This window comes from Mus musculus, chromosome 4 (genome assembly GCF_000001635.26).
Source record: "Mus musculus strain C57BL/6J chromosome 4, GRCm38.p6 C57BL/6J".
NCBI classification, from domain to species: Eukaryota; Metazoa; Chordata; class Mammalia; order Rodentia; family Muridae; genus Mus; species Mus musculus.
The window spans coordinates 137,625,448-137,640,105 of record NC_000070.6 but is presented as its reverse complement, the minus strand read 5'-3'; the positions used below and the strand labels follow the sequence as shown (position 1 = coordinate 137,640,105).

Genomic DNA, 14,658 nt, shown 5'->3' with positions numbered 1-14,658 from the left:
AGCTAAACTCATGTGTAATATACCCATACCCAAGCACATAGAGTTAAAAATATCATCTTAATTACATTGTGTGCACAGGCATGTCTGTAGATCTTAGATAACTTGGAGTAGTTGTCGTGTCGTATCATCCCCCCCCCCCCCACACACACACACAGTGAGTTTCCCAGGAAATGAACTCAGGTTGTCAGGTCTGGCTGGTGCCTTTATCAGATCCCACAAAGCTCGCTCAAGTTACAGCTGCCTGAGGTGGGAGCTGGGAACCAAACCCAGGACTTCTGTAAGAGTAGGGCCTGCAAACTCTTAATCCTCCTGCCTCAGTTCAGGAAAGCAAGACTGTGCTTGTGTCACCACACCTATGGCCATAGCCGCTCTTGCTTTGTCTCTAGACAGTCTCACTTTGGGCCAAGATGGCTTCAAGGCACGGGTAGGTGCTCCTGCCTCAGCCTCCCCACTGGTCTTAGACGTGAGCACTTTTCATTTGTTTCTCTGTAGACCAGGCTGGCCTCAGACCCAGACCCCCACTTAGCAATGCCTGTAAGTGCTTTGGCACGATGCTGTGCCACCACAGCCATCACACAGTTACTTTTTCTTCCTTAAATGAACTTCGGAGGATATGCAGACCTTTTTTTTTTAGGGGTGAAGGGAAAAATTAGCTACAGCGTGCTATAAAAACTAAGAGTTAAAAGTGTAGAACAAGTAGGGAGGGACCCAGAAAATACCCAGCCAGGGAAGACGGACAGCAGGGGGCTGTTGCGGACAAAGACACAATGATGGAGTACTTCAATACAAACGTACTTGATTAAAGTCAGGATCCTTCTCCCCATCTGGCTTAGCCTCCTCCTTGTCTTCTTCCGTCTCAGAACTACTCACATTCAACTCGGGGGCCGAGTCCTTCATCACCTCAACACACCAGAAGCAGAAAGAGGAGTCAGGCCTAGGGCCTATGAGGTGTGGGTGGGTCAGGAACAAGAACTACTTTCATTGCCCTTTAGTTTCTTATCGTCTAACCCTGTGGATTATTTGTTTATTCATTCACTTTTATTAAGGGGGGGTGGTGGTCATCTGACTATTGTTGTTCTTGCTGTCCTGGAACTCACTATGTAGACCAGGGCCACCATTTTAATCCTATAGCTTCATGGGTATGTATGTGCTCAGGAGCTCAGGTGCTAGAAACATCAAATTCCTATCCTCTGACAGGAACGGGGACATGGAAAGAGGATGTGGTCTTCTGCATGATTCTGTGGACAATGCTACTAAACTCAAGTTTACAAACGATGGCTGAAGGAGCTCCTCCTCCCACCAGGTAAGTGGGCTGAAGGTCAAAAGGGTAAAAGAAATCCCGGGGGAAGTGGAGATGCTTATATTAAGTTCCTTTTCTCAGCAAGTTCAGATATAAAGGCCTTTATTTAATCTGTGAGCAGAACTCTACACCTGTCATGCACACTTTGAAAGGCAGCATTCTAAAACAATGTATTTAGTAGCTAGCATCAAACACTAAACTGTTTTTAATTCTCCAAACCCTGGAGTCTAACTGACAGACATTCAGAGAACTAGGTTGACTCCCAAAGTCAATCTTAGTAACAGACAACAGTCAAATGACCCTCCCATTGCACACACCCTGCAGATGGACACTGAGGTCCAACCTCACTTCGGTGTCCTGCTATGCTAACTACGCTCCCACCAAGTCTAAACCCAACTTTTTAAACCAGAAGTCAGACAACACTGGAAGTTCTCCTACAGTTTTTTGTTTTTGTTTTTTTTCCCCCAACCATTAAAGTTCAACTTTAGTGGGTGGATTTGATAGCCCACCTCTCCTAGTCATGGCCACAAGAAGAACTGGTACCTTTTTGTTATCCACAACCTTGTGGACATAGATGGTGGCTTGGGTATACTCTCGAAGGTCCCTCTGCTGCTGGCACAGCAGACCTTCTCTGCAATCTGGACAGAGACCTAGAAACAGGAGAGTAGAACTAACTAAACAATCGCTGCAGAAACCTGTATCAGCGACTACAGCACACTCAGTATAACATGTCAGGCTGCATGCAAATGCCAAGTGCAATGTGCTATCTCTGACTGAGAGTTCAGATGACGGCGACTCCCAGGTCTGCCAGAAGCATAATCTTTACCATTAGGGAGAAAAACAGAGCTGCGGGACCCTCCCCTCCCCCAAACACTCAACTGTTAATGAACGGAACCAAAGAGCATGACAACTTACTAGGTTCAGAAATATACTGTGTTTGAGAAGGATTCACGTCTCCCACTTCAATTCTTGTGATTTTAATTACTTTATCCACAACAAAGAGCTTTTGAATCATTTGCCATTCGCTGGGCCATATGAGAGCTATACTGTGCAAAAAAAAAACAACAAAAAACAAAAGACAAAAACAACAAACATCATGCCTTAAGACACGTGGAGATCAACAGAGCAAACACTCTACAGAAGAATCGAAATCAGCAGCACCTACTTAACTCGAGCATGGGAAAGACTCAACTAGGAAAGCAGAGCAGAAGGGAAGCTTTAGGGCGGGTCTGGGGGGGGGGTGATCAGCACATAGAGCCTGAGTGAAGAAAGTTGGCCAGAGGGATACGCACCCAGCAGTGCCACTAATAAAAACACAATAGATATACAATTAAAAAGTGCAACCCATTCAACTATGTACACCTTAATTCTGCCTTGGATTTTAAGCCAAGGACTCAACAAGTGGCTGAGGCTGACTAAGAACTTGTGACTCTCCTGCCTATGCTTCAGTGTGCATCTTTTAAATTGGAGACTTTATGGAACAGATGACTCAAATTCAGACAGAGAAGAGAGGAAAATGGGGATGAGAAGGAAGATAAGGACTCGTGGGCTTGAGTTGTACTTGACGACTGTACTGGAGCGACAGTCCTGTACCACCACGCATGCATGGGTCGTGTATCATCCCAGGTCCTGAAATATGCTACACAAGCTCTCTAGTGACTCAGTTCTATCACCAGCTCTTAGACATACTGCTCCTAAGTGTCACTAATATAGAGATAATAAAAACACCGAGGTCCTTTAAATAACCTAAAAACATTAAAATATAAAGAAACTACAGTCCATCTTCATCCCAGGGGATTTTGAATTCCTTATATTTACTTATTATGTGCTGCAGTGGGCCAGCCTCCTTCTCTTCTCTCTAAAGGTTGACAGCTGTAGAAAAAGACAACTATTAGGTGTGTGCAAAAGCAACTACAGTCTTTTTGTTTTGAAACTTTTTTTAAAAAAAGATTTATTTATTTTATGTGAGAACAATGTAGCTGTCTTCAGACATACCAGAAGAGGGCACTAGATCCCATTACAGATGGTTGTGAGCCACAAGTTTGCTGGGAATTGAACTTAGAACCTCTGGAAGAGCAGTCTGAACTGCTGAGCCATCTCTCCAGCCCATAATTACGACGTTTGCATTGCTGAAATTACCATATTAGGAGGAAACATTCCCAATTAATGTGGTAATCTCGTACAGCATTTGAATACATAAATCTTACTTTGTCTCTTGCTAATGACTTATTAGTTGTCAACTAATGTTTATTTTATACTTTGGAAATGATACTATACAAAAATCAAATTTGTGCAATTTCCTTTTTATGGGCTTATAAAGCAGCAAAGATAACGCACAGTAACCACAGCTTTTGCTCCAGGAACGCTAAGAATGCACAGTGCAGTGGAAATTCAAAAGGAGCTGAGAGCCCCAAAGATGCTGACAGGAGCAGAGGGTGAATGACTGAGAGCAGGGGGCTGCCATGAACACGGCACTGATGTTACTTTGTGGGTAACTCTGTGTGTGTGTGTGTGTGTGTGTGTGTGTTAGTTAAAGGACCTCATCTCCATCCCACTGTGAGGAACATGGACTGAGTGTGACATCTGCAACAACAAGCTCAGTGGCTGGCCCAAGAAACTCCAAAGCCAAGCCTGAGCCAAAAAAGCCTGGTCCCTGTTGCTGGTCTGATCCCCTGCAACTTCCGAATGACGCAAAACCCTTACCTGAGAAACACACTCGGCGACCCGACAGGATGCACCAAAGCTGCAACACCTCAGCCAGCATCAGTCTGGCTCGCTCCTCTATCTATGATAATGTCCAACCACACAGCTAACACGGTTCCAAAAGCTGAATGGTCAGGGCTGTGGAGCTCAGCCTCTTCCACTGCCTTCCACTGACTTTTTGCCAGCCAACTTCCCACCCCTTTAAGAATACTGACTTTTTGCCAGCCAACTTCCCACCCCTTTAAGAATACTGACTTTTATCACAGAAAAAATGCTTCCATTACCTGCAGGATACTGAAAATGCTTTCCAAGAATCTGCTAAATACTGGAGCACAGAGTTTTACAAATTTTTTTTTTATCATATGTAAGTACACTGTAGCTGTCTTCAGACACGCCAGAAGAGGGCGTCAGATCTCATTACAGATGGTTGTGAGCCACCATGTGGTTGCTGGGATTTGAACTCTGGACCTTCGGAAGAGCAGTCGGGTGCTCTTACCCACTGAGCCATCTCACCAGCCCCTGAGCACAGAGTTTTAAACTACAGAAATAAACTTACTCCTCATCTGCAAAAATGCTGTTTGTAATGGTTCCTATTTTGATTAATAAAGATATTTGAGCTTCTTTATGATTTAAAAATCAGTCTGAAGAAACTGCATGCAATTCCTTCTGCACAAACCTAATGCAACCAAGGACTACGCTGACTATGTGAGTGGTAATGATGCTAACCTAGCGACAGTCCGCTGGGCACCAGTAAAAGAAAATCCAGGCCGGGCAGTGGTGGCGCACGCCTTTAATCCCAGCATTTGGGAGCCGGAGGCAGGCGGATTTCTGAGTTCGAGGTCAGCCTGGTCTACAGAGTGAGTTCCAGGACAGCCAAGGCTACACAGAGAAACCCTGTCTCGAAAAAAATCAAAAAAAAAAAAAAAAAAAAAAAGAAAGAAACCCCAGACACCTGGTTGACAGTGAGAAGGTAGCCTGAACCAGCCATTTCCTTTTAAAAACACAGGTCCACAGCCTTATCTAGAAGTAACTCAGTGAGCGCATTCCTAATGGAAATCCCCTGGCCACAGGAAACGAGAAGAGAAGACACTCACAGTTTCGAGTCTTCTTTGGTGAGGGAAGGAAATGTAAACATGAGTCCTCCATGTGGACACAGAAGGGCAGCATTCCCAATTGACGACACAGGAGCAGACCTTGCAGGCTTTCTATTCAAACAAGAGAGAATAAATGCAACCTTACTGCTGCATGAAGAGGTCTGTGTGTCTGTCTGTCTGCCTGCCTACCTGCCTACCCACCCACCCCCACCCATTTATTGTGGTATTTGTTTTGAGACAGGGTCGCACTATGCCATTTTGGCTATCCTGGAACTATGAATGTAGACAAGACCAGGCCTACCTCAAAATCGTAAGAGATTTGCCTGCGTCTGCCTCCCAAGGGCTGGGATTTGTTTGCCACCACACTCAAACAACTTTAATTTGAAATGTTTTCTTGGTGTACGTGTGTGAGAGAAGGGGTGGAGAAGGAGTATGTGCATGCATGTTCACATATGTATACCTGGTTGGTACCCATCACATGTGTGTGACAAACCAATGCTGACATCAGGAGTCTTCATCAATTTCCCTCTTAGCCTCTCAGCTAATCCAGAGCTCACCTAGCTGGGCAAGTCAACCAGGCAGCTGGTTAGGGAGGCTCCCAGGCTCTGCCTTTGAGTGCAGAATTACAGCTGAGGCTCTGTGTGCATGCAAATTCAAAAGTTCACACCATCTGACCTTCTAACCGCTAAGTCATCTACCTTCACAATCTGCAACATTTTACTCATGTATTTATTCATTTTGTTTTTTGATACAGGGTCTTACTCTGTGTGTGGCTTTGGCTGTCCTGAAGCTCACTATGTAGACCAGACTGTCCTCGAACTCACAGAGATCCACCTGCCTCTGCCTCTTGAGTGCTGAGGTTAAAAGCATGCAACACTACACTTGACTCCACATTTTTACAAAAATAATAATTTTAAACTAGAGATATGTATAAATGGATATTACTAAATTTTTGCTTTGGGTTTAGTCGTATAACTTATTAGAAAAGAAAGATCTTCTATGTATTCCAGGTAAAATAACCAAGAATGCACTGTTAAATAGAATTCATTGAGTTTTAAAATAAATAGCAGAGTCAACCCACAAAAATTAACAAAAAGAAATTTCTAATTTCTACCTAACAAATTTCCGCCATTCATCTAAAAAGAAGTGCGACACAATATAGAGAGCATCCGTGTCCTGGGGACAAAGCACAAACAGAATGTTAGCTTCAAGCCACTCCCCCAACACCCCTGTCAATTTTCAAGGCAATTCTCTCTTTCAAATTCAACTTGGCCTGGAACCGGCCAGCTGGCCCAGGTTGTCCTCAAACCCACAGTGATCATGTACCTCCAGCCACCCACACCACCCAGGTCACAGCCATGAGCTATTGTGAACCACAGTATTACATCACAAACCCCTTGTTATATTCAGGTTGTGCAATAAAATGGAACTAGTGAGCTGGTGTGCCTCCCGATGAGAGAAGGAAGTGAGGAAGAAGGAGAAGAAGGCCAGGTTGACCTCACAAAAATCTGCAGAGGCCTTTAAAGCTGCGGGCAATCAGTACCTCTGGCCAGTTACTGAGACATGGTCTGTTTTTGTCCTGGAACAAGTTTGGAAGTGAGGTCTTCTGCTCGTTTGCTATCATCTTATGCAAGGCTTCGTTTTCTTCACCTTCTCGTTCTAGTATCTGAAAAAGATGGAAGCCGTCAGCCGACCCGCACTGGTCACAGGCACCCCCCCACCCCAGGGAGGGGCAAACCTTTCCTTCCCTCAGACATTAGAGCTACGCACCTTGCACTGCGAGCAGCACTCTCTGTAACTTGGGAACTCGGGAGCCTTTGGGAAGTACTGCTGCAGCTTGCTCCAAGCCTCCTGAGAAACCAGCCTTCTTTCATTTTCAGATATGCTTAACTCTCCTAAATTAAAAGAGAAGAAATGTATTTAAAAAGCAGAGATGAAAGAAGTCAACATCTATTACTTCTGTGTGCGGTGCCTCAGCACCTGTGTGCAGGTCAGAGGACCACGGCAGGGTTCTGTCCTTCCACTGTGTGGGCCCTGGAGAGTAGCTTAGGTGGCTGAGGCTACATCATAAGCACTTGCTCCCGGAACTACATCACTGGTCATCAGTCCCTATCCTGATGCAGTCTGTGGGCGCTCTCTTTAGTTCATGTGTGAGTGTCATCACGGGCTCCAGCTGCAGTGCCAGCATGAGTACAGACAGGCCACCGTATACACTCAGTGTTTAATGTCATCGTAGTTAGGTTCCACCCACCCTAGGATCTGAGTTTGGGCAGCATTTTATCTCGGGCCACACATAAAATTCCTGACATCCCCTGAAGACTCTGCTTGAATCCTAAAAGCACTGAAGCAGTGCACAAGGCTGTGTGGACCTTGGTCTGCTCTTTAAAGCAATGTCTTGACTCATCTGAGTCCTTGCCATTCAACCTCCAAATTGGTTCTGGTTTTCCTGATTTTTTTGTTGTTTTGTTTTATTTAAGTGTGTGAAAGCTTTGCCTGCCTGCCTGCCTGTCTGTCTGTCCACTACATAGGTGACTAATGCAAACAGAGGTCAGAAGAAGGCTTCAGATCCCTTGGAAGAGCATCTAGAATTCTCAAAAACTGAGCCACCTCTCCAGCCCATCTTGGCTTTCTATGAAACTATGTTACAGGACTTTAACTTCCTATATGCTGAGACAACAGATGTGGGCCGCCCCACCCAGTAAGCACTAAGACAAAAGAAGACTACTCCGGTGAGATGAGAACCACAGTAATCTCAAAGTGCTCAGATTACTGTTAAATCCCCTGCAGCCAGGTGTTATTTTCAGGTATTCCAAAGCAAAACAAGAGTGAATCAGGCTCAGACACCCACATGTTAGTTCACTCCATGTCCACTGGCCAGGAAGCTACAGATGTGTTTGTTAACAAGCAATACAGCCACGTTTCAGAGTAAAAAGGTGAATTTACCAGAGGCAGCCTAGCACCTGGCTTAACAAGGCTGTCTTTGCCATGCCCAATACATTCTAATAACACAAAATGTTATCTTGAGTTAATTCTGCCCCCCCCCCTTTCTGGACCTCTGAATAATCTCAAGGAAAGGCTATGGTAAGCTCGTGTGGTGGTGGTGGACGCCTGGAAGAGTACAATATGCTGTTGTTGCTGGACCTTGAGGAGGCCAAACGTTCAAGGTCAGCCAGTGCTACAAAGCACAAAAAGGACACAAGCAATCCCTCCCTCTCCTGCAGTCCCCCCTCCAACTCAGCCCTCCTCCCTCCTCCTGGCTCAGGGCCTGAACAACCCTCTCCTGTACCTCAGAGTGTCAGCAACAACAAGAAAGTTCTGGAAAGGTCCAGAGAATAGGCACAGGGAAAAACAGAAAAATAAAATATCTTCCAGGCTTAGAAAACAATGGACAGGATTCAATTTTGGCTTTTGGAGAGTGAGGCAGGAGGATAATTTCACCTGGGAAGATACTGGGTGGGATGGGAACTCAATGGCTGTCCACATTCCACAAACAACTGCATGTTGCAAATAAGCAAAGGAGTCCGATGGCAATGTTAACATTTACTGGGCTGAGGAAATGGCTCAGCGGACTAGGCATGTGCTGCGATAGACTGACCTTTAAATTCAGTCCCAGGGGCTGGGCGGTGGTGGCTCACCCCTTTAATCCCAGGACTTGAGAGGCAGAGGCAGGTGGATTTCTAAGTTTGAGGCCAGCCTGATCTACAAAGTGAGTTCCAGGACAGCCAGGGCTACACAGAGAAACCCTGTCTTAAAAAAAAAAAAAAAAAAAACCAAAGGAAAAAAAATTTAAAAAATTAAGTCCCAGGGAACTATGTAAAGAGGCAGGAGAGAACCACTTCCTTAATTATTGTTTTTACATTAGGATAGCACCCCCTCACCCCAAAATTAAGAAAAAATTGGAGATACAGTCCAGGGGCTAGAGAGATGGCTCAGAGGTTAAGAGCACTGACTGCTCTTCCAGAGGTCCTGAGTTCAATTCCCAGCAACCACATGGTGGCTCCCAACCATCTGTAATGGGATCTGATGCCCTCTTCTGGTGTGTCTGAAAACAGCTACAGTGTACCCATATATATGAAATAAGTACATAAATTTTTTTAAAAAAGATAAGAATGATTCAATGGGGCTAGAGCTAGTTCAGTGGATAAGAGCCCTTGTTGCTCTTGCAAATGACCCAGGTTCAGTTTCCACCACTCACAAAGCATCTCACAACTATCTGTAATGAATTCCAGAAGATCCAAGGTTCCCTTCTAGCATAAACAATGATGCTCACATGTAGTGCACATCCAGGCAAAACACCCATACACATTAAACACAAAACACAGCACTTGATAAAAATCAGAAAGGATAATTCTAGTCAACCCTTCCAATAGAGTTAGCACCACTGCCAGCTCAGCAGCACACACCACAACCTCGAGGTGCTCCTCCCCCACCGAGCTCAAGTTCCAGCCACCAAAATGGACCCTTTAAAACTCAATTTTTCTCAGTGGTCAATCAATATCATTTGTTCCTCTTCTTTGTCTCAATCATGTAGCCATGACTGACCTGAATACTCTATATGAAGACTACAAAGAAGAACTGGCATCTACAAAACACTTAAAGCTTCGAGGGGGTCATCAGGGAAATAGCTCACTTCATCAAGGATTTGCTGACTAAGCTGTTCCCAGAGCCTATGTAAAACAGAGCCTGGGAGTGATGTCACACACTGCAACCACAGCACAGGGGACGCAGAGATCTGCTTGAACTAGCTAGCCAGACAGCCTAGCACAACAGTAAAGACTTTTAAAAAAAGAGAAAGCATCTCTATTAAAAAAAAAAGATTTATTTATTATTGTACATAAGTACACTGTAGCTGACTTCAGATGCACAGAAGAGGGGATCAGATCCCATTACAGGTGGTTGTGAGCCACCATGTGGTTGCTGGGATTTGAACTCAGGACCTTAGGAAGAGCAGTCAGTGCTCTTACCTGCTAAGCCATCTCGCCAGCCCAAGCATCTCTATTTTAAGACCGACTTTTATTTTATGTGCATGGTGTTTTGCCCGCATGTATATTTGTGCAACGCATGTGTGGTTGTTGCCCATGAAAGCAAGAAGTGATCACTGGGACCTTTAGAACTGGAGTCACAGAGAGTTCTAAAGCATTTCCAGCAACCATGTGAGTGACTGGAACCAAGCCTGTATCTCTCTGCAAAAGCAAGTGCTCTTAACTGCAGAGCCATCTCTCCAGCAGCCACTTTTAATAAAAGTGAAAGATGCCCATGGTTGTCCTCTGGTTCCTACTACATGTGCATTCATTTATAGACATATCACACACAGAAGTATACCCACATATACATGTACACCACACAAGAAAAATTACTCTAAGTTGGCAAAAGTCTCTTAAGAAGGAACCAAAGAGACAGGCAAGACAGCTCGGCAGAAAAGACGCCCGCCATACATGGAAGCCTGCCAAACCGGAGTCCAACCCCTGTGAATCATGTAAAAGCTGAAGGGGAAGACGACCTAAGCCCTGCATGGAATCATGCCCCTTACCGGAAGCTTAAGAACATACTATTTCTGCAGAGGACTGGAGCTTGATTTCCAGCCTAGCCAGTTCCAAGGGCTGCAATGCCTCTGGCCTCGGCAGACACCTGTGCTCATACACACTCACTCATACAGAGATGTGTGTTGAAAAGATTTTCTAAAAACAGATCTACTATGCTACAGGCATGGCAAAGGACATAGAGGTTAAAATGAGATTCAAAAACTCAATCTTAACCAGCGTTGTACACTTAGAAGACTGAGGCAAGGGGATTAATTTAAGCTTGAAACTGAGCCAGAGCTCAGTTTCAAAAAAGATTTGATTTGACAACCTATGGTACTGCCTTGGTTAGTTTAGGAATCTCTGTGTAGACCAGGATGGTCTGCATCTAATAGAGATCACCATTCAGCTGACTGCCACCTGAGTGCTGGGATTAGAGGGTTGCTCCACCACACCCAGCAAAAGAGGTTCCCCTGCAAGCCCTTCAGACACATCACACACCTGAATCCAGCTCTGTAAAAACTGACATAGATGCTCCCCAAGTTCGGTGTAAGCTTAGACTACAAAGAATGAGCCATGAACGAGCAGAAAAGGACATATCACCCTTAATCTACCAGATGGTTAATTGTCAGCCTCTGTCCTATAATCAACGTCCCTTCTAACCACACACATAAAACCTAAGCCACAAGGCTGACACGACTCATCCTCTGCCCTGAGGATGGGGACACAAGATAGAACAGAAATGGCTGAAGTAAGTTCTACACTGAACGCAGGTTTGCTGAGCCCTCTTCCTGCACGCAGTTCAGCAGTGAAACCAGCTCTGTACTTCCCAAAGAAGGAAAGGAAAGCAACAGCAGCCCTAAGCCCCCACAAGTGTGCTTAACTTCCAGAGCTCAGGCTCTGTAGTGAACAGAGACAGCACTGAGCAGCGACACTTCCCACGACCCACACTGACTCCTACAACAGTGGGGTAAAACCTACCTAACAGAAAAATGCATTTGGACTTCAGACTGGCATTGTGAGAGCTATTGTTAAGTTCCCAAATATTCGATAAAGAACTTTCAGGAAGGTGTTCTGACCCATACCTGTGACCCCAGCACGTGGGAGGTACAGGACTATATATATGACAAAACTCTAACTTAAAAATCTAAACAAACCATTAGGGTTACAACCTCAGTGGACGTGTAGAACAAGACCTGTCGAGCTGATGCAAAACTGACAACAGACTCAAGCTTCGGGCTTACCATGAGGACACAGAATGTCTTCATTAAAATTTAATTCCTCCTCCTCTTCTTTCTTTTCTTCCTTTGATTCATCTAATCAAAAGGAACAGAGAGTTACTGGTCTGGCTGGTGTGGTTCACAGGTCAAAGCAGCTTAAAGGAAACTTGAGATCACTCTAAAATCAGACCCCACGGCGGCGGCCTGCACAGCTGTGCGGGGAAGGGAGGGCTGCTTTTCCTTCCCTTAGAAGGGAAAACCTCAATCAATGACAGCTAATGATTTTGAAGAGTTATGAAAGAAGCCTGCTGTGATCCCAACACTGGGGACAATGAACAAAGAAAGATCAGAACTTTAGGGGGAGGAACTGTCCTGTGACTTTACTGAAAAAAGAAAAGAGTTGAGGCCAACCTGGTCTACAATGAGTTCCAAGACACCCGGGGCTACACACAGAAACCCTGAATGTCAATAGAGAAGAGGAGAGGGAGAGGGAGAGGGAGAGGGAGAGGGAGAGGGAGAGGGAGAGGAGAGAAGAGAAGAGTGGTGACATGCCCCTTTAATACCAGCACTCAGTAAGCAGAGGCAGTTGGATCTCACCCAGGAGTTCAAGGCCAGCTTGATCTATAAAGCAGAGTTCTAGGACAACCAGGGCACAGAGAAACCTCGTCTCAAAATGAATGAATGAATAAATAAAATTATAATAAGCCAATAAAATTTGCTTTTTCTAAATGTGAATATTTATTTACACATCCCACGAGCTCTAAGAAGTATCACGTGTGTGTCATTTGTCATTTGTCTCACCACCCTCTCTGAACAGAAACCTTACATGAGACACACGTTGATGTTTAAGAAGTCTCATTACAGTCAATACCTGCTTGTCTTTGCTTGTCTGCACTGTCACTATATGTAATTCTAGACCCTGGAAATGAATCAAAGGAAGAACTCTTTAACATTTGGAAACTAGACTAGTTATTCAAGGGCTTTCCAGGTTAAGACAGGAGACAATATTAACACACTAAAGCTACATCAAAGCATTTATTGCCAAGTGTGGAGGCACACACCGATAACCTCAGTGTATGGGAGGTAGAGGCAGGAAGACTGTAAGTTCATGACAGCCTGGGCTGTGTGCTCAGGAAGGTGCACTGCGCACTTGTAACTGCAGCAGTGAGCAAGGCAGGAAGATGCCAAGCTCCAGACTCACCTGTGCTACACTGTAAGTGCAACACCCTGCCTCTGAGCAGGACTAACACATATAGCTAGGTGGGGTGGGGAAGAGGAAGGAAGGAAGGAAGGAAGGAAGGAAGGAAGGAAGGAAGGAAGGAAGGAAGGAAGGAAGGAAGGAAGGAAGGAAGGAAGGAAGGGCAGAAGGTGAAGGCCATCCTCAGCTATAGAGTTTTGGGAGCAGCCTAGGATACAGGAGACCTTAATCTGTTTAAAAAAAAAAAAAAAGTAAAAGGGGGAGGGTAATGTTTAGTGTAGAAAATAAATGACTTCAACAGAGCTTAAAAAACTAAAATAATAAAAAAATAAAAATAAACATACATGTATGTATATGAGTAGTTGACACTAAGTCCACTGAACTGTCAGTGCAGAGACAGTGCTCTTGCCTAGCTCGTGGGAGGCCCTGGGTTCTGAGCCCGGTATCATAAAATAACAAAAATCTGGGGAAAAATAACTGTTCACAAGTCACTAACCATTCCTGAGTACAACTAACCTCAAAATTAGTAATAGACAGTGCCTGACAAATACAGAAGTGGATGCTCACAGTCAATGGATATTGGACAGAGCACAAGGTCCCCATGAAGGAGCTAGAGAAAGGACCCAAGGAGCTGAAGGGGTTTGCAGCCTCATAGGAGGAACAACAATATGAACTAGCCCGTAACCCCAGAGCTCCCTGGGATTAAACCACCAATCAAAGAAAACACATGGTGGGACTCATGGCTCTAGCTACATATGTAGCAGAGGGTGGCCTAGTTGGTCATCAATGGGAGGAGAGGCCCTTTGGTCCTGTGAAGGGGAATGAAGGGTCAGGAAGTGGGAGTGCGTGGGTTGGTGAGCAGGGGGAGAGGGGAGGACTTAGGAGATTTTTGGAGGGGAAACGAGGAAAAGGGATAGCATTTGAAATGTAAATAAAGAAAATATCTAATTAAAATAAAATAAAAATATCAAGAAAAAAATTAGTAACAGACAACCACAATCTCCATTTGAGACCTAAAAGTCACTCTAAATGCCTTAATTTCCTTTGGTATCTGTTCACTGCTAGATTTAGCATAACATGATTTCCTGACTAAAAGCAGGGCTTAGTCAAAGAATGGACAAGCAATAAGCTGTCCAAATCCTGCCCTTCTTGGGGCAGGGTGCAGAGATCACACTGCTGAATGGCTGGTCTCCTGAGTCAAACTGTGGGGCTCAAGTGCATGAAAGTCTTCTGGAATTGAATCCCCACCCTTGAGGCTGGAACAGAAATGTGAACTCTGCATGTGGCTAGCTAGGTTAGCAAGAGCCCAGAGCTTAAGGCTGTAAGGGAAGCGCCCAGGCCCTGCCGAGTCTGTGAGTAGAATACTAAAAGCTTGAGCATGATATTATTTTTGCCCCCATAATGAATGAATGCTTTTTTAACACACATGGACATAAACTTTTATCTGGGCAATTTTACAGAAAATAAAGAGCAAAGGGCCCTGGTCTAGTGTTGCCCACATAGACCATGAGCAAGCGGAGCACAGCACAGCTTCTCATCAGCTGCACCAAACTGGTGGGGACATGGGAGAAGGGGACCACAGTGCAGCTTTGCCACTGAGACACTCCAACTCTAAGCACGCATG

General features: G+C 44.9%; 1 protein-coding gene across 20 annotated transcripts in view; it reads right to left on the bottom strand.

The window, feature by feature from the left end:
• Usp48 (ubiquitin specific peptidase 48) overlaps positions 1–14,658 on the bottom strand; it is a 64,418-nt gene that overhangs the window by 18,432 nt on the left and 31,328 nt on the right. For 7 of the 20 annotated variants that reach the window (XM_017320005.2, XM_017320006.2, XM_017320007.2 and 4 more), the window contains 9 exons: positions 11,861–11,932; positions 6,868–6,992; positions 6,641–6,763; positions 6,212–6,273; positions 5,098–5,208; positions 3,119–3,172; positions 2,216–2,346; positions 1,844–1,950; positions 796–900 (listed from right to left, as the gene is read on the bottom strand). In XM_017320005.2, the coding sequence (XP_017175494.1) occupies positions 796–900; positions 1,844–1,950; positions 2,216–2,346; positions 3,119–3,172; positions 5,098–5,208; positions 6,212–6,273; positions 6,641–6,763; positions 6,868–6,992; positions 11,861–11,932 (890 nt within the window). Of the gene's footprint in view, positions 1–795; positions 901–1,843; positions 1,951–2,215; positions 2,347–3,118; positions 3,173–5,097; positions 5,209–5,859; positions 5,952–6,211; positions 6,274–6,640; positions 6,764–6,867; positions 6,993–11,860; positions 11,933–14,658 lie in introns of all 20 variants that reach the window. The other 13 variants (XM_017320009.2, XM_017320013.2, NM_001347227.2 and 10 more) reach the window with 7 other exon arrangements.